At 40.2% G+C, this 19,135-nt stretch overlaps 1 protein-coding gene across 3 annotated transcripts in view; it reads left to right on the plus strand.

Annotated features, from left to right (window-relative positions):
- The window catches only part of HMCN1 (hemicentin 1), a 389,618-nt gene that overhangs the window by 97,223 nt on the left and 273,260 nt on the right, over positions 1 to 19,135 (plus strand). For all 3 annotated transcript variants that reach the window (XM_053658522.1, XM_053658525.1, XM_053658524.1), the window contains exons 3-4: positions 11,236 to 11,394; positions 12,302 to 12,424. In XM_053658522.1, coding sequence (XP_053514497.1) covers positions 11,236 to 11,394; positions 12,302 to 12,424 — 282 coding nt within the window. The remainder of the gene's footprint in view (positions 1 to 11,235; positions 11,395 to 12,301; positions 12,425 to 19,135) is intronic.

The raw sequence follows: 19,135 nt of genomic DNA on the forward strand, positions 1-19,135 counted from the left end.
CTTACAGGAGGAAATGCATGTACTTAATTTAGGGAATAAATGAGCTAAAAAGTCCACTACATGTAACTCATTATATAGGTCAAAGCTTCAAGAACATCAGAACCAGTGTCTGCTCCAAAGTGAGGGCTTGGTACATGTTAGCTGTCGTTACTACCTTTTGTACTCTTAACCTCAAGTACTCCACAGTGCTTTGAAGGGAAATAATCACCAAATAATTATACCATAAATGAGCGACCCTTATGGAACCTGTGCTGGTGAAAGATTTTGCAAATATAAGTTGTTCTCTCAATTCGCACCCACACAAATATTAATGTTACTTTTTTTTTACAAATGTAGATTCTCAAGGTTTGGGACGTTAGGTGCCATTCCTGACTCAGGTCTCCCAACCGGCAGGTTAGCAAGGCTGGTTTCAAAACTGAAGGTATTTAATGCCATGACATTGTCCTTTAATCAGTCTGCTGCTTTCCCTCTAACTCCTGGTTTAAGTAGCCTCATTAATCTCCTCCAATTAAAATTTGTTTATATAACATCCTCTTGTATTTTGCTTTAAAGTAGCAAAGTAGAGAACTGAAGACAGATGTAGATCAAAGGCTGGTCTCATCCTCAATGAAACGAACTTATTCCTTAAAGATTTTGGCTTCCACTTTTACCTCCGATCACCTTGAATTACTTAGCAGCAAAATGCAAAGTTAATTTTAAATAATAATTTCTCCCTTTGCTCAGCACATGTTCTCGCTACTGAGGGCGGTGAGTTTATTTAAGTGTGAGCTCAGAGACGCCTTGGAGAAACATGGGAACAAGGTGCATTTTAAGAGATTGAAAGGTTGTGTTTATGCTAGAGTTGTGTATGTAGGTGGTGTTTTGATTATTTTCATTGTTAGAATTAAAATTTTAGTTTGCTGCTAGAGGGATGGATTTTCTGAGGACCACACAGCCTTGTATTTTCAGGGAATAAAGGAAGGGGATGGAGACAACAGGATGGAGGACACAGAGGGAATTCTTGGCTCCTTTCAGGCCGTTCATCCTGGTGCCCTGTCCAGAAGCAAATAGCTGGTTGATTCCCTAGTGATCTTTTGTGTGTACTTCAAAGGACAAGGAGCGTAAATGGGTATTATGGCTGCTGGATTGCTTTTTCAAAGCAGAACATACAGACAGAATGGGGCGGGTGTGGATTCTGATGGGGAATTTCTTGATTTTCTTTTCAAAGTGTGCAGGTGTGGGGATGTTCTCAAGGGTCAATAACATGAGTCATTGCAGAGTAAGTATTGCAGTTACGCGTGACAAAATGAAATTTAAGAAGAGGAATCACGCATTTACCCCATACAAACTACCTAACCACCTGACGATTGCGCTGTTGCCCACAATAAGTACTGTATCTGGTCTTGTCAGGTTTTAGGTGATGGTAAGGATAGAGGTCAGAATGTTTTCCTTGGGACAGCATTCCTTCATCCACAGCAGGGCCCCCTAGAAAAAACTATAAACCTCATTTCAACCCAATGGATATAAAGAGATTAAAGATTTTTTTCTCAGTCCAAATTGATCAGAAGCTGTCCACAAGAAGCTAACTCGTTTACTCTTAGGCTTTGAAAAAGTCTCAGGAAGAATTATGGGGTGTTGGTATTGGTATTAACTTTGAGTATTACTTATCCAGTTACCCCATTGTATGTGTGAATTCCTTCCAGAAGCCTGTTGGTACTCCAGGCATGAACTGGCACCAGTTAGAGATTTGATAGCACCGGCCTCCCACCGATGATACCTGCAGGTCTCCTTCAGGGTGAGGTCCGGGTGCTCAGAGCTGATAGGGACTTCCTTTTGTGGCGTATCCCATTGTTGAATATTGGTGCAGTCACCATCTCAGTCCCCCAGGTCTCCTGATATAAACTTAAAACCAGGTCTCCATCCTTCTATACTCATGTTGACTTTTATTTATTTATTAAAAAAATTTTATTGATTATGCCATTACATTTGTTCTATTTGCCCCCCTCCATTCCCCTCCACCCTGCACACCCCTCCCCCATATTCCCCCCCTTTAGTTCATGAACACGTGTCTCAAGTTCTTTAGATTCTATATTTCCCGTACTATTTTTAACCTCCCCCTATCTATTTTCTATCTACTGTCTATGCTACTTATTTTCTGTACCTTCTCCCCCCTTCTCCTTCTCCCACTCCCCTGTTGCTAACCCTCCATGTGATCTTCATTTCCATGATTCACTCCTGATCTAGCTGTCCTCTTAATTTGCTTTTGTTTTAGGTGTGGTTGTTGACAACTGTGAGTTTGCTGTCCTTTCACTGTTCATCTTTTTTATCTTCTTTTTCTTAAATAAGTCCCTTTAACATTTCATATAATAAGGGCTCCGTGATGATGAACTCCTTGAACTTGGCCTTATCTGAGAAGCACTTTATCTGTCCTTCCATTCTAAATGAAAACTTTGCTGGATAGAGCAATCTTGGATGTAGGTCTTTGGATTTCATGACTTGGAATACCTCTTTCCAGCCCCTTTCTTGCCTGTAAGGTCTCTTTTAAGAAATCCGCTGACAGTCTGATGGGAACTCCTTTGTAGGTGACTGTCCCCTTATCTCTTGCTGCTTCTAGGATTCTCTCCTTCATTTTAATCTTGTTGACTTTTAAAAATCTTCATTTACCTGATACATATGTATGTATGTCCTTCTTTGTGATGATCTAGACCTTAGTTTACCACTTTTGTTTAGTGACTACTACCTGTAAAAAAACCATAACATTTATCTATCTCAGAACTTCCCATTATAATATTCATAAATTATAATGATATTGTAGTAATAAATGCATTGTATTGATAATTTTTGTCAAGACCTAAAATAACATAAGCAGTATTAATATATTTTATTAAATAAAAAGAATCACATTACAATCTCCTTCAACTACCCAATAACAAATGTGCCTGAAATCATGTAAAATCCATATGTGAATGTTGGAGTGGGAAGGAAGAGAGAGACTTTAGTGGGCAGGTTAAGCAGGACTTAGAAAAGTTAAAGGTCATAGCAGAGGAAAATGGGGAGATAGTACAAGCTGGGCAGATGCCTCGTTCTTGAATAAGCAAATGCTGATGGGCTACAAGGGCCTGCTGAGACCCTGCCCCTGTCCTCTCCGTGGCCCATTGTCCCTGAGCCAACAGGGGAGTCATCTTTAGGAGAGACCAGGAGTCCGTCCCAACTGGGGACCAGTGCATTGTCTTAATTCGAGGGGAAATGAGAGGTCTCGATAAGAAGGTACAGAATCCTTGCGGGAGAGAGGAAGGAACTCTCTGAGAAGCAGAGAAGGGGAGAATTACGGAGGGGAAGACTGAGAACACCAAGATACTCTTTTGCCTGGAATTAACCCTGCATGCTCACACACATCTCCTGCTTATTAGACACTGTATGTGGTGTTTTTGCTAGACTTGGTTGCCTTCGTGCGGTTTTCCTCTTCAAGGGACCACCGCCTATTATAATTCATGTGAATTATAAAGCTTTTGCAATGTCTTAAGGTATTAAGATACGGTTTTTGGTTTATGTATCAAGAGAGTAAGTGCCTGGAACATAGTGTATCTGTGATTATTTGAATTGAAGTGAACTGGCTCTCCCCTTAAGACCCAATGTGAAGAAAGGTCCAACAGACTGAAAGATCAATTGTTGAAGAGTTACACTGTCACCACTGTCAGGCAGTGACCTGAAAACCTGGATATGGTTGTGATTGTTGACGTTTAATAGGCCTGGAATTGAGGCCAGCAGCTGTTCGATTTGGATGCCACCTTCTTCAGACTAGTAAAAGGCAGCATGGTGGACTGCCCAGGATGTGACACCTTGTTTTGTTTTCATGATGGAGATTTGAAGTCTGGGCTCTGGCTGTCTCTCAGTGCATCCCTGCCTTATTCTCTACAAGTGATGAAGCCCAGCCCACATCACCGCCTGTAGAATTCCACGGTTGTTGGATTTATTTTATACTTGCTTGGACCCAGCTTTGTGTTAGAGTCAATGTCATTTAATGCTTCCCACATGTCTTCCTGGTCATAGCATTGCACAGCAGTATTTTAAGAATGGGGGCTCTTGTCCAGCTTGCAAATGAGTGTCATTTCTAAATTTCACAGGTAAGGGGCAAATGATGCAAATAAGACATTTCAAGCAATGGGTGTTCCATGAAAAAGGGATACAGTCTGACTTTGAAACCGGGCCGTACTCAGTAGGTTGTACTCGTGTTAGAATAAGGGTACATATTGTAATGGTAATAAGAATCCTTTTGGACTGTGGCGTGGGTCAACCAAAAGAGATGCATTTTTTGATTGCTTAGAGTTAGGCATACCTGGACAATACCTGGCATAAACCTAGTTCAGTGAGAATTGATGCAGAGAGTAGAAGAATTGAAGCGGGTTTAGAAGCAGAAAAATAAACGGGCACAGGTGAGGGCCTGCTCTCGGGTTAGCCCCCCTGGTCCTCTGATTCCCGGTTTGATGAGCATTTTTCCATCAGGTTTTGGACAGGGACCTCATTGTTCTTGAACTCTCCTCTCAGGCTTCATAGGTTCCGTGTATTCCTTGGTACTCCTCCACCGTTTTGTATTTAGAGAAGCAAGCACACTAATCTGTGTTTTATTACTATCTTGACGGATAGGATTTCTTTTCATTCTTACTTCATCTTGCTTTCCAGGAAGTTACTTTTTGAACATAATTATCACTGGGGCTCTGAGGTTATATATTTTTCTTCTTCTTTTTCTTTAATTCCAGGAGCACCATTTACCGGGAAAGGTCACATGCTTCTGTTTTTTTTTTTTCTATCTGAAGTGTCCTTGGCAATTTAGTAGATTGTGGCCATCAGTAGAATGATGAAGATAAAATGAATATCAAAATACTGAGCAAGAATGTGTCTACTGAAATAAATAGATAGATTTCAGAGTTCAAATAAAAACACAAAGTTCACAAATTTAAGCCCTTACATACTTTTAGGAAAATATGCCATTTAGTGTGTTATACAGTTTATTTCCTCCATGTGGAAATATGTATGTATGTGGGTTTATGTGGCTTTGGGGAATACATTTACATAAAGCCATGTGAGGGAGGAGAAAGAAAATGGGAGGCAGAAGAGCAAGCTGGGGTAAAGATAAATGGGAGATAGGGAGAGTCATTTCATAGTCCACTCTGAGTGTATATACACACAGAAGCACACACGTGATGCTTGGTTAAAGTGAAACTTTTGGAACTTGTACTTTTAGGGCACTTACCTCTGGATGTATGTCACTTGAAATGAGATGGGCTAAGCTTAAGTTACACTCAGGCCGAATGCAGCAAGTGTGCCTCAGTTGTGTCAAGATTGCCTTGCACAATCTCATCCACTCATGTACTGTTCATTCATTTGTCCATTCATTCATCAGACAGCCAACGGAACACTCACAGAATTTCCTCAAGGAACAAGGATTGAGTGGGAGGGGCAGATGCATCACAAGGCAGCTCAGCAAATGCCACAACAGAAGAACGAACCTCTCTGCGTTCGCATTGTCCCTGACCAGCTGAGTTCATGATCTAGAGACAAATAGGGACTTTATTTATACACTTTGCATATATATGTTTAAACAAGGTGAATAATTTATAGATCTTTGGAGTAGACTGCAGCTTGATTTCTGACCCTTCGAAAATTAAAACAACATGAATTTTGTTTCTAATAACTTTCGCCAGGAAATGAAGTTCACAGAAGACTTGCAGATCAAAGCAACAACCTCACAAATAACAGTCTAGAAGGAAGTCTAGAAGCAAGCCAAATGTATCGTCCTATATTAGTGCTGTCCAACAAGAAATATGCTGAGCCACCTATGTAATAAAAAAGTTGAAATTAATTTTAAAGCTCTAACCCAGTATATCCAAAATATTCTAATTTCAACATCATTAATATAAAAATTCATACCTCTTAAGTTTTTAATGTAGTTTTTAATTAATTGCAATGAAATATTTAGTTTCTCAGTTTCACTAGCCATTTATCAAGTACACAGATAATTACATGAGGCTAGTTAGCAGCTACTGTATTAGACAGCGGAGCTTATTTATGATTTAAAATGATTAGAAAATCAAACTCAAGCATCACATAGGGAGCCTTCATAAGGATATAATATTATATGGTAACTTCTATTGGGAAAAAGTTTCCTTTTTCTTTTCAGGAATCTGTGTTTGCCGTGACATAGGCAGATGGTTTCACTGAGCTATGAATTACGAGTTAACATTTATTTTTAATTCTTAAATAACCACTAGCTAGTATAAGCAGAAAGGTAATTATTTAAAGATATTTTGTTGTTTGGGGAAGAGAAGAGTTTTATTTCTGCGAACAAATGGTAATCAATATGATTATAATCTCTGTTTGCAAATAGGAACTTCAGGGCAATTTTTACCATTTTTAACGGTAAAAAAATACGCTGATGTTCACAGAAGGAAAAAATTAGCCAAGCAACACAAATCACTCCTAAGGGATGTATTTAGAAGCATGGCCAGCCTGAGTTTCTGACATATGTGGGTCAAAATGTTTCCTTTTCAGGGGACATCCCCCCATATTCTGGCTGCTTTAAGTCTTTATGTCAGTTCCTCCATTAAAGTCAAAGAGATATATATATTTTTGAGAGTAAGATATGAAAAAGTCCCAGAAATACAAGGAATGCCTTTCATCTTTTATTTGTAATTATAATTGTGAAATTCTTTGCGGAGTTACAGCTGGGTCTGTTCATCACACTCTTTCCTTTGGGTAATAACCAGTATTAAACATCATATTTATGAGGTTCAAGGTCTCACAGAGGTGCTTTTTTTCAGGAGAAAAAGGTGGTTTTAATACTTAAAGCAAATGTGGACATACTGCTTTTATTAATAGGTGGTTTTAAACTGGTCTAGTCAGATAGATAGGTGATGAAATTAATACAGGCTTGGAGGTTCATTTCAATACATGTTTTTTCAAGTTCTAGGATGAGGCTGAAGTTATGGAGGGATCTCAGTGCAATGAATTAGTTTGGAGTCCCTCCCAGGCTTCTAGGGGGTCTCTGGAGTCTACTGCCATGTGATTTTGGGGGCTGAACTAAGTCATCCACTCTGGGTCCTCTTGTACACTTGAAAACAAGTCAAGTGGCTTAGAGACTGCCCTTCACTTCGTAGCTGGACAGGGTTTATCGTTCTTGTCATCCCTAGCATGTATCTCTGGAGATTTCTTAGCTGTTCTGATTTCTGGTCTGTAGACAGAAGAGTTTTTCTAGCCCCTTGATACCAGGTGACAATTAGTAGGTAATTAGCATCTCCTTAGAGTTATACCACCAGGATGCCATACTGTGTACTTGGCCATTCAACAAATGCCTGTGGAATGGATACATTACATTGTGATTCACCCTCAAGTGCTTGATGTCAAGCAGAGATGAAGTTTTTTGTTGTTTAGGCTTCTGAAAATACAATAGAAATCGAAATTCCTTTTTAGCAGTACAGAATATTCAGAACAAACATGCCAAGTTGGCTGCAAGTGAAAATTATTTATATCCAACATACTAAAGGTACTAATGTGCCCAGTAACTATTTCCCATTTTTCTAGCACACAAATGTTCATTTGTTGTACATGATAATCCCCCCCAAAATAGCTATTATGCAAAAGGAAATATGTTATATTATGAAAGAATAAAGCACATTTGAGGACATGAGCAGAGGAAGGAGGTACCTCTGATTGGAAGAAGATAAAGTTTTAAAAAGAGGGAGTAGCGTATTATCTCAGCTTTGGGAGGAAAATAGTTCAATATGATAAATAGGTACTCATTGATTACCATATGACAGCAAATGCTATGAACTGAGGACTCGGCAAAGCACAGTTTACAGGAAGTAGGAGAATTCAGACATGCGTGTATCCGTGAGGAGTGTTGGAGGAGGGAGAGCAATGGAACAGTAGTCGACAGCAGGAATGCAAGTACTAAAGGCAGTAAGGGGCGAGGCAGGAGGCGTGCGCGTGCAGAGAACAGAAATTAGTCTTGGCTTAAAGGAAGCAACCTGTGAAGTGGAAGCAGAAATAGATGGAAAGCTTAGTTAGAGCATTTGATCCCACGCAAATAGTTCACAAAAGATTTTAAAGAAGAATGTGGTATAGGTAAAATAAAGTTTAGTAGTAGGAAGAGCAGAAGATTTGACAAGAGGCTATCCTTTTAATTCAATTAATAAGAAGCATGAATTATAAGAAGTAAAGAGGAAGGCAAGGGATCTACTTAGAAGGAAAGGTGAAGGAACGTGGTTTGAGCACTGATTAGGTGAAGGAAGAGTCAACGATACCTGGGCAGGTAGCATTATTAACAAAACTAGGAATATGTGTTTGGAGTAAAATACATAATAAGTTCCATTTTAGATGCACTGAATTGTAGAGACCTGTAAAACATCGAAGAGTAGATGTTTAACAAGCACTGGAAAATGGAAAATTGGAATGGGAAAGGTAAGCGCAGTCTGAGAATACGAGTGTACACGTTTTTTAAAGCAGTATTTATTACCTATTAAACTAAATGCCATGAAAGTGCCTATCAGTAATTGAGGACAGGAGATAAAGAGAAGGGACTGCTAACTCAGTAAGATTTCTGGGAGTCTCCAGTGTTATCTTCTCAAAAATGAAGACAGGTTACTGCAGCATCTAGCCCCTACCAGGTAGAAAGTGACGTAATATTCAGTGGGTGTCCCAACTTTAGAAGCAGTTTGTCACAGTTGGTGCCCTCTGCCAACTTACAAATGGTAATTAGTCAAAGGCTGCAGGTTTTGAGTGGGATTTTGTGCAAGAAAAGATTCTCCAGTTGGTCCAGGCTGCAGTATAAACAATTGTGATGCTCGGTTCTTATGACCTGGTGAGATCTATGGTGCTCGAGGTATTTGTATCAGAACCTGAGGCCGTTTGGAGCCCGGGGAGCAGCCCAGTAGGAGAACCAAATGGAATCTCCTGAGTTTAAAGGCAAAATATTATCCCTTTCATCGAGTATTTATTTCATTCTAGAGAAAGAGCTCTCACTGGATTCTGGTGGATTATGGGAGGGCAAAGCCCCTGTGATCCCAAGGCTGCCTTGTTTTTTATTTGATTGCCTTTCTGACTGGGAGCTCCTTCCAGACAAGGTGCTTTATCTAGTTCATTTTGTACATCTAAACCCTAGCAAGAGCAGTTGTTAATTGCTCAAAACAGTTTGGTATAAAGTCCATTCCCTTGGCCCTGTAATTATTAACATTTATGCTAAGGAAATAATCAGACATTATATCTCTATAGCAATATATATATATAAATATATTTATGATGGATTTGTATTCATATACTTATAATAGAGGAAAGTTTGTAAAAGCATTAATGTCAATAATAGAGAAATGATTGACTAAATTATGAGATGCCGACATATTAGAATATCATGCAGTCACTAAAATCAGTGATTTTGAAGAACATCGATGACATAGAAACCTAAGTGAGATATCCTAAATTTAAAATACAATGCACAAAATTGTAAGTACAGCATGCTTACAACTTCATCTATAAATGTATCTATTTTTGAATGAATAAATGTGATGTGAATTCCTTTTAGGGTGAGGGTTATTTTTGTTTAGGAAAATACATGTCTATCTAGATATCTATATGTGTATCTATCTATCTCTGTATTTACCTGGAGAGGAAGAGAGAGCACACCTATTCAAGTAGAAAATGAAACTCATAGAGATCGGGTGCTGGTAGGAGAATGAAGCAGAGTGGAAAGAATGACAGAGTATTTTGTATGAGGTGGTCTCGGGAAGCTTCTCTGACAGGTAACATTTGAGCAAGAACCTTGGGGTATGGGAGATACAGCTTTTTTGCTGGTGGGAGTGGTCCAGTAAACAGGGGATTGTTTAGCAATGGAGTGGAGAGCGGAGACAGCCGCAGGGCCCATGCCCTTGATGAGACACGGGCACATAGTCCGTCTTAGCTGTGAGCGCAGACGGTTCCTTCGTGGGAAGGCAGGCGTGTGGCTGTTATTGCAGGTAGGGTGATAGGATCGCAGCAGGAGTTTATAAAAGTTCTCTTCTGAGTGATTCAATTTCCTCCCTAAAATAGAAGTAAGGTCGGCAAATAAGAGTGAGAAGATATAAGAAAAGAGGAGATGTATGAAATACTCATGAAAGAGGATGGGGCAATGAATGAACAGTTAATTAAAAATACAGGGTCCAGCAGAAGTAACGCCATTGAGAGTGGTTGGTAGGGTACGGGAATGTCTCACATGAGATGGACAGCAATTTGAACACTTCACCTAGAATGTCACATGGTGTGCTTGAGTGTGATACTGTCATGTTACAGAATTGCATGTTTATGATCTTGTAATAAAAGATTATTATATAATAAAAGGGGGCATTATTTGTGCCAATCCCTGTGTATTGCATACAAGATAAGACATGTGTAGGGTGGTATGGCTATAGCCATGCTAAAGAAATGAAGTCAGACCAAAAGAGTCAAGAACCATATGATTTTAAGCCCTGGCTGGTGTAGCTCAGTGGATTGAGCGCGGGCCTGCGAACCACACGATCGCAGTTCGATTCCCAGTCAGGGCACATGCCTGGATTGCAGGCCGGTTCCCTGCAGTCCAGTTCCCAGCAGGGGACGCACAAAAGGCAACCATACATTGATGTTTCTCTCCCTCTCTCCTTCCCCCCTTCCCCTCTAAAGATAAATAAATAAATAAATCTTTAAAAAAAAAGAACCATATGATTTTACTCATATGTGGGATATAAAACTGAAAGCAATCAATGGACAAACAAGACAAACAAACAAGACTCATAGACACAAACAAGAGTGTGGAAGTTACCAAAAAAAAAGTGGAGAAGGGGAGTAAAGGTAAAGGGGATCAAATGTATGGGGACAGAAGATCTGACTTTGGGTGATAAACACACAATATAATATATAGATGTATCATAGAGTTGTACACTTAAGTATATAATTTTGTTAACCAATGTTACCCCAATGAATTCAATAAAAAATAAAAATATATAGTAGTTTTCATTATGTTGTATATTTTTGGTGAATTTATAATTTATTCATAAGTACATTTTCTTCTCTTCACATCCCTTTATATCTTTCCCATTTTCTCATAGCCAAAGCAGTTAATCCCGTGGCAGAAAAGCAAAGTGAAGACAGCAGGTTCCATTCCAGAGCTCTGAAAGCCACCTGTCATAACTACCATATCCCTTTCTTTTCTGCTCCTGACATGATTGCATTTTTTCCCTCTCTGCCTGTCAACAGGGTGGTGGCGACTGTCCAGAAATGAGCATCGGGGCTATAAAAATTGCCTTGGAAATCTCTCTGCCTGGTTCTTTCATCTACGTTTTCACCGACGCACGGTCCAAGGATTACCGGCTCACTCACGAGGTGCTGCAGCTCATCCAGCAAAAGCAGTCGCAGGTGAGTCGGAAGCATCCCAACCGTCCTGCCTGAATACAGCTGTGAGGAGCACAGCGTGTGAGAGCTTGCCTCTCTTTGACTGTGCCGTGTGTAGCCAATGTCAGTATGACAACTATTAATCCATGTGTGCACTCTAGTACGCACGCGTCATTTAACTTAGACCTGTATGGGGATCTGTGATATATGCACATCGTATATGAATGCCTTGTTTTTACACAGAGCAGAAACAATTTGGGGATTGAGTGCTTGTTACCCCGGTGCCCTTGTAACTGACAAACACATAGACCTAGCAAAAAGGCCTCTATCTAAAATTTCATCTCCTATGTGCAGTCTTGTCAGAGTCAGAGTTACTGGTTGTATCAGCTGCTTAACAAGCTTTTGTAACTCTCAACAGCTTTCACTTGCAAGCATCTATGTGTCTCATGTGAGCAGGGCTTGCTCCCTTGCCTATCTGGGGATAGTTTGTGTCTGGTGTATGTAGGCCTATCCCTGGGTCACTTGGTTCTGCCTCACAGGCTTCTCAGCCTCTTATCTGCGACCAATAAGTAGGCTGACGTAGGTACATTCTTCTCATGGACAAGGCAGAAAGACCAGGGATCAAGTGGAAATACCCAAGGCTTCTTGAGTGTAGACTCAACACTGGTTTGCCTGATGGTGCCAGCCAAAGCAAGTCACATGCCCAAGTTTTGATTCAAAGATGACCAAATAAGCTTCGTCTATTTGGTAAGAAGAACTTCAAAACCTTTTGCAAAGTACATGGGTATGGGGGGGGGGAATATATGTAGGTCATATATATTTTTTAAGTACCTAGTAGTGTGTTAACACATAATAAGACATAGTAGGTGCTAAATAAACACATACTGATTTCCGAAAACCCCTTAACCGTTGTCTTCTTTAAAAAACAAAGGTGGTATTTGTGCTTACTGGAGATTGTGACGACAGGAACCATATTGGATATAAAGTCTATGAAGAAATTGCCTCCACAAGTTCTGGCCAGGTGTTCCATCTGGACAAAAAGCAAGTTAATGAGGTGAGTATCATACCGTGGGTCTGCATTATCGCAGGCTCTTTTACCAAATGGGTTAGGCTGACCTCATTGTGGCACATTCGACTTCACAAACAGTTTAAAAATGAAAGGTTTTATTTTCCCAGGCCACAGGTCAATAAAGGGATTAAACCAATGGGGGAGAAGCATAGATTTATCTAGTATGCATTTCTAGATTGCGTCATGCTATACTGACAAATTATTTAGATTGAAACATAATATATTTAAAAATTATTTAGTGGGACTTGAACATTTTTCTAGGTCTTGTTGCTTCATAAGGTCAATTCATATGTCTGATGCACAGTTTTTAGATAACCAGTAAAACGAGGCTTGCCTAATATACCAAAGTAGAATATGAGAAAGTTAGTTATTGTGCAAAATTCTAAAGAACTTTGATCTCTAAGATTAAAAGTAAAAAAAACCATAACTATGACATACTTTTCCAGAAACTTTTTTGATAATAAAAGCTGTAACTTATATACTCTGAAAATCTTGGTGTTTTCTTTTAAAAATGTTGGAGATATGTCTAATTGTTCTGATTCTCTTTTTCCCCTTTCTGTTAAAATTCTGTTACCTTTCTTTGGCTTCACTTGAGATAAAAAGGTTTTATTTATTTGGCTCCCACTTAAGTTTCTAGGAATGTGCCACTGTAAAGATAAGGCTTTATGTGGGTGTAATTCACATTTGATTGATGTGGTCACTGTACCTAACAGGTTCTATTAATTTCCAGACAGACCCCTTTGTGTCTTGAATGAAACAGTGCGATAGTCCTTTTATAACCTGGAAGTGGTTGTCACATCATGATGGAACTAATGGGACATTGCACATTTCTAGAGTAAACAATCCAGCAAAAACATTTTTTATCAACAGACAATAGGCAAACCTGGAAGGTCACTTAAAAAATTTCTTTTCTTGGAAGAAACTGGTTTAGAGAGGGTTGTGGCTTGAGTCCATGTTGTGTCCACAGTAGCCAATCAGAAATGCCCGATTGGGCGGGGTCGGACAACTGCAGGGGAAGCCCTGGGCAGTTATTTGTACAAACATTTGCATGAGAGTTTGGGGGCCTGGGAAGAAAAGGGTAGGGGAAGAGTACCGGGCTCTCTCAGGAACCAGGTTTCCTGTCCCATCCCACAGACTGTGCTTGACCCTAAAGAGGGAAAGGCCACTGGTTGAAGTTGTTCCCATCTGGAATTGAGCAGAAACCTGCAGCACAGTCAGTATTCCCAACACAAAGTAGGGCGTGAGGGAGGAAGAGCGTCATTCTCGCCTGCGGCAGGGAGACACCACCCAGCTGGGGTGCTGTGAGGCTCTTGGTTGGCAGTGGTGCCTGTGCACACAGATGGAGCATTGGTGCCAGCAGAGGATGCCAGGGTGGTTCCCAGCAGAAGGTGCTAGAGAAGAGAAGCAGTGAAAAGACACATGTCGGCACCCAGGGCATGCAGAAGGACAGGTGTTTGAATCTGTGAGCGGTCATGCACAGTTTGGAGATTCCCAGTACAAAGTGGGTGAAACTGTCAGAGAGAATGACAGGCATGACCAGGGCCCTGCGGCTAGAAAATAGCATAGTATGTCCTGTGAATGCAGCTCCATTTATACCCACATACCCAGGGAGACTGACTTACACAAAACTGCAAATGTTATTGCCTTAAATAGAGAAAATACGCCCTACAGAGGTACTATATTTATTAAGTAAGTGCCTCAATGCATAATTTTTATAGTCCTAATAATTTTTCACAATTTCCAAAGAATTTACAGGAATAACAATTTATAAAAATATGGCATATATTGCATGAAATTTAAAAAAATTATTTAATTATTGTTCAAGTACAGTTTTCTGTCTTATACTCTCATCCCAGCCCACCCCACCCTCCAGTGCTCCCCACCTCCCTCCCATCCCCCCCTTCGGCCTTAGTTTTTGTCCATGTGTCCTTTATACTTGTTCCTGTGAATCCTTCCCCTTTTTCCCCTGAAATTCTCTCCCCTCTCCCCTCTGGTCCCTGTCATCCTGTTCTCTATTTCAGTGTCTTTGGTTATATTTTGCTTGCTTGTTTGTTTTGTTGTTTAGGTTCCTGTTAAAGGTGAGATCATATGGTATTTGTCTTTCACCACCTGGCTTATTTTTATAGATACAGATATATAGGAGAAATTTAACCTACCGGTGTGTTAGTAGTATTTCTCTCCCAGATCATTAATTTATATTCTGATCTTTAAACATAGCTTAAGCAGAATAGGACTAGAAAGAAGCATTACTAAAATTGTCCAGTTTTATAAAAATGGCGTTTGATACAAACAAGAATGGGCCTTTAATTTCTCCATCAATCCTAATGACTCCGACCCCCTTGCCAATTGGTTCAGGAAAGATCATCTCATCTACTTTGGCCCACTGAAGCACAAAGGGAATTGAGCTCAGGGTGTTTTGGACAAGTTCTCTTCTTCCAAATACTGTCCTACGTGGATGTGCTTCCCAGATCTGACACAGGCATCCTTATGCATGTCTGACATAAAACAGATACAAGGGGGCTAAGAAAATCCAGAACCTCTGGATTAAGTCAGCCTCCAAAGCCATCCTACTGCTAAGTCTCCAGAATTAAGGAAATAAATGACCTTTTTGCTGAAGCCAATTAGAGTTGAGTATTCAGTTACCTAAAGATACATGCATCCTAACTGATAAAAATTTTGTATTTCTTTGTGACATGGTCTCTTGAAGCCCCAGTCACCTTGTTTGTAAAATGGAAATAATAGAATTATCCATTCCAGAGCGTTCTCCTAAGATTAAATGAAAATGCATGTAAAATGTTCCACAGGTGGACTGGTGCTGAGTAAGTGCCTAATAAATAAATGTTCACGGTATCGTTACCGTCCTTCGAATGTTGGTGTTTTGCTTTCAAAAGGGGGATGTTGGGCGCTGTGTTTCTTAGAAACCAAATGGCTAGTTGCTACTGGAAAATAAATTTGAGTGGGAGAGTCTGGGAAGAGGCTGGAGTGAGGTTTCTTTTTCCTGGGGTGTGAGGAAAAGATACTGTGAAGGGCTCCCTGGATCTGTATAAGCCATCACTGTTCTTTACAGCGAGCCATCGTGGTGGACAACTTCACTAACAAAAGGCAGAGTCAGAGTGACAGTGTGAAAGTTTTATCTACAAAACGTTCAGTAGATAATTTAGCCATTTTCCTTTTCTCATTGTTTCAAAATTTTCCTATTATATGAACATTATAAAGTCTGGGGGAACTGAATGAGATATTTGCACATTTAATGGATACAAATTCAGGGAAGCCACACACATTCTGGGTCCTTTCATTTTACTCACGAGCTATTTTTCATCTGCTGTGTCGGAAGGAAACTGTAGAGTATTATTCTTCTTCCCTCTTAACATAGTTCATCAATTCCCTAACCTAGGGAGGTATGTATTTATGTCAACTCTCTTGAGCTAACTTAAAGTTTTTTCCATCTGTTTTTTTCTGTTTTAAAATAATGATTAAGTAGAAGATTTAGGTGTCTTTCATCTCTATTTAACATAAAAAGGAAACCAAAGGAAAGACATTAGTTGGCCAAGTGTGAGCCGTCTATAAATCATTGTATAGTGTTACATTTTAGGATTACAAGTTAAGACACATCTCAAAGAAGTACTTAAACAATTCCCTTTTGAAGATGAAAAAGGAACTACATAGTCTTACTCCTCTATTCTTGTTAAGCTGGGTGATTGTCAATGGTTTTAATTAATGCTTCCTTTGGTATAAGAAAAGTCCAAGTTTGGAATCTCAAAGTTACTCACAGATGTTGTATTCTTGGGTCAAGGAAGCTCACCGAAAGATCCACTGTTGCTAACTCTTCATCCGTCTCATTTCCCGGTGCCTCCCACTTCCTCCCATCTACCTGGAAGGTGAGAGACCACGGAGCCCTGTCGAGGCATTTTATAAAGGGCAGTATCCCAGGGCTTAGAGTCTGGTGGAGAAAGGCAGAGAGTGAACCTGGAGAGACAAAATGAAGATACCAACCCAAGTGGTGTTGTGAAGAAGTTAGGACTCCAGACTCTGGGACCATGGCTCACATTCCAGCCATGTGACCTTAGTTGGGTCCCTTGTTTTTCTGTGTCAGTGTCCTCATCTGTAAAATGGGGAGAATGATGGTACCTAATTCATGTGGTGATTGTGTTTAGAACGTATGTATTGATAATATGAGCTACTGTTATTTTTATTTAGTGACACGTGCTAATCAAAAATATTCCAGCTACATTTTTAGATTTTTTTCTTAAAACAAGGAGATACATTTTTATTGTCCCCCTATGATGAGAATGCTAAAATGGGAAACTGGGACTTTAGAATGAGGGAGACCTGGGTTCGAATGACCTCTTCGTCATTAGCTGGTTGAACGACTTTGCTTAACTTTGTTTAACTTCTCTGAGACTATTGCTATATGTGAAAAATGGCATATTCCTGAACTCATGGGATGGTTGTGAAGATGACATAGAATAAGGAATACATATGGTCAGCTGAATAGAGTCCCAGGAGAATGGAAATCACCAGGCCTGGGCTTTCTTAGGACAGGAATGGCTCATCTGCCAAAGATAGTTCTAAGTTGATAATGGGTCCTATGAAAAGCCCAGAAGGAGAGGGGTATTTTGGTGAGCCCCCCACTCCTTCAGAAAAAAATGCCTAAGGGAGAGTGGACTCAGAACTACTGAAGACTGTTGTAAGACTCTCAAACTTTTACAATCCCCTGCATTTGTCTGTTTCCTTACTTTGATCACAATTAAAACCACTAAAAAGCAAAAGGGTTTGACCGCTTATTTTGAGATAATAAGAGCATCAGTAATAATCATAGTAGTATAGGGAACCCTTGCAGAATGCTGATTATGTTTCAGGCATTATGCTGAGAGCTTTTCTTTAATTCACAGGCCTACGAGCAATAGATAATATTTTACAGAATAAACTGTTTTTCCCCCTAAACAAATGGAAACATAATGACCCATGGCTTCATTTAATCGCATTGCTATAAAGAACTCATAACAATGACATCATGAGATAATATACACTCCATAGGAAAATAAATCCCACTCCCCTGTGAGTCCGGGAGTGTTCCGTGTAGCTGCAGCCCATGTGAAGTGAGGAAAGTAGACAGAGTCCTGGGGGCCCAGCATGAGGAGGAGGGAAGTGGCCAGGCCCTGGGAAGCATCCTGCAGTGAGCAACAGACAGGACCACGGAGTTCTTCGGGATGGAAGGTGCGCAGCAGGCGAACCTCTCTGCTTTCGCTGTGTGCGACAGGAGTGCAGGCAAAGATAAAGGAAACATCTTTCTTTTTTTCCATTAAAGGAATTCCAGTGGGAAAGGGAGACTTGAAGTCACTAGATATTTCCAAGGAAGTGGCAAAACCCCTGGGAAATGGAGTGACTGTCTTGCAGGCAATCTGTGAAAAACACTAACAACCTAGCAATAGAAAGCCTCATACATTAGAGGTCACGGGATATACGTCTCTTGTTAATCTCAGGCTCTTTTTCATTGGTGTCAGGACTGCTATGAGAAAAACTATAAGCGTTGCTGGAGTATGAATTCGGCAGTCTCCTCCTGCTCTTTTGGCTAAGAGCCACTTGTGGCTAGAGTTAGAAATGAGTTTTCTGCATATGGGCTTTTGAACAGTGGACGCTCTGAAATGGTTTTGAACTGCTGATGCTTTGAAATGAGGCATCCGCCATTTGGTTTTCCCTTATTCCAAGTTTCACTCCAGACATTATTGCAAAAACATAACCTTACTCCTGACCTTGAAAAGAAGTAGAAACCGGTGTTTCCTCTGAAATTTGTCAATGTATCAGAGACCATTATTACCTTGTAGAGGGTTACAGGAAACGTGTGAAAACAACGTGTAAATGTTTCCACTTACTCCTTTTTTGAATCCACCAAATTCAATAATGAAAGTGGAGAACTCGGAGCTCAGATTTTACAGTATTAGGGATGTCTCTCCATCCTCAAACACACGGAAAAGGAACACTTACCTTAGTTCTGATGGATTCTGTCTTTCTCTGCTATTATGCTAAGAATGATGTTATCCTCACGCATGTGTGGTGGGAACTCTAATGCTCCAGTCACATGGTTACCTTATCATCTCAGGGCACCTGGAGGTGCTTTCTAGGTCCCTACTGTGGTTAAAGGAACATGCATGTGCACGTCATGTTTCCATTTGTTTAGGAAAAAAACATAACATCGCTGGTTGTTTAAAAATTATTCGTTACTCGGTTTTTCAAAATGACACTTGTGGTGTACAAAGTACATACTATTCCTTGCAAATGAAGAAAAAAACCAAGATGGCTCTTCTCAGCAGAAACCCATGTAGACAGAGAATATGAGAGTCGAGCAGAGCCTCAGCAGTGGGAAGCAGTGGTGAGCGGGGATGCGCTGTTTAAAAAGATAAGCGCTGGAAGAAGACTGGGAATGTTCATCTTCTGTTTTGTGCTTTCATGTGTCAGCTCTGGAGATTGTTAGATGCGGTGGTTAGGAACTGTGGCAGCACATTCTGTGACGGTGGGAGGAGACATATCTGCAAAACAAATCTCACGGCCCATGAAGTGCAAGTTTCAGTGTGAAAGTGTTGCCCACAATCGTTCATAAGGCCACCCTAATCTGTGACCCCTGGTATTAACTGTCTTCAAAGTTCAGAAAACAGATGCACACTACTCACTAAAGCTGCTTCCTGAAAATACCAAAAA

Source organism: Artibeus jamaicensis, unplaced genomic scaffold (genome assembly GCF_021234435.1).
Source record: "Artibeus jamaicensis isolate MK-2021 breed Jamaican fruit bat unplaced genomic scaffold, CSHL_Jam_final contig_2170, whole genome shotgun sequence".
NCBI lineage: Eukaryota > Metazoa > Chordata > Mammalia > Chiroptera > Phyllostomidae > Artibeus > Artibeus jamaicensis.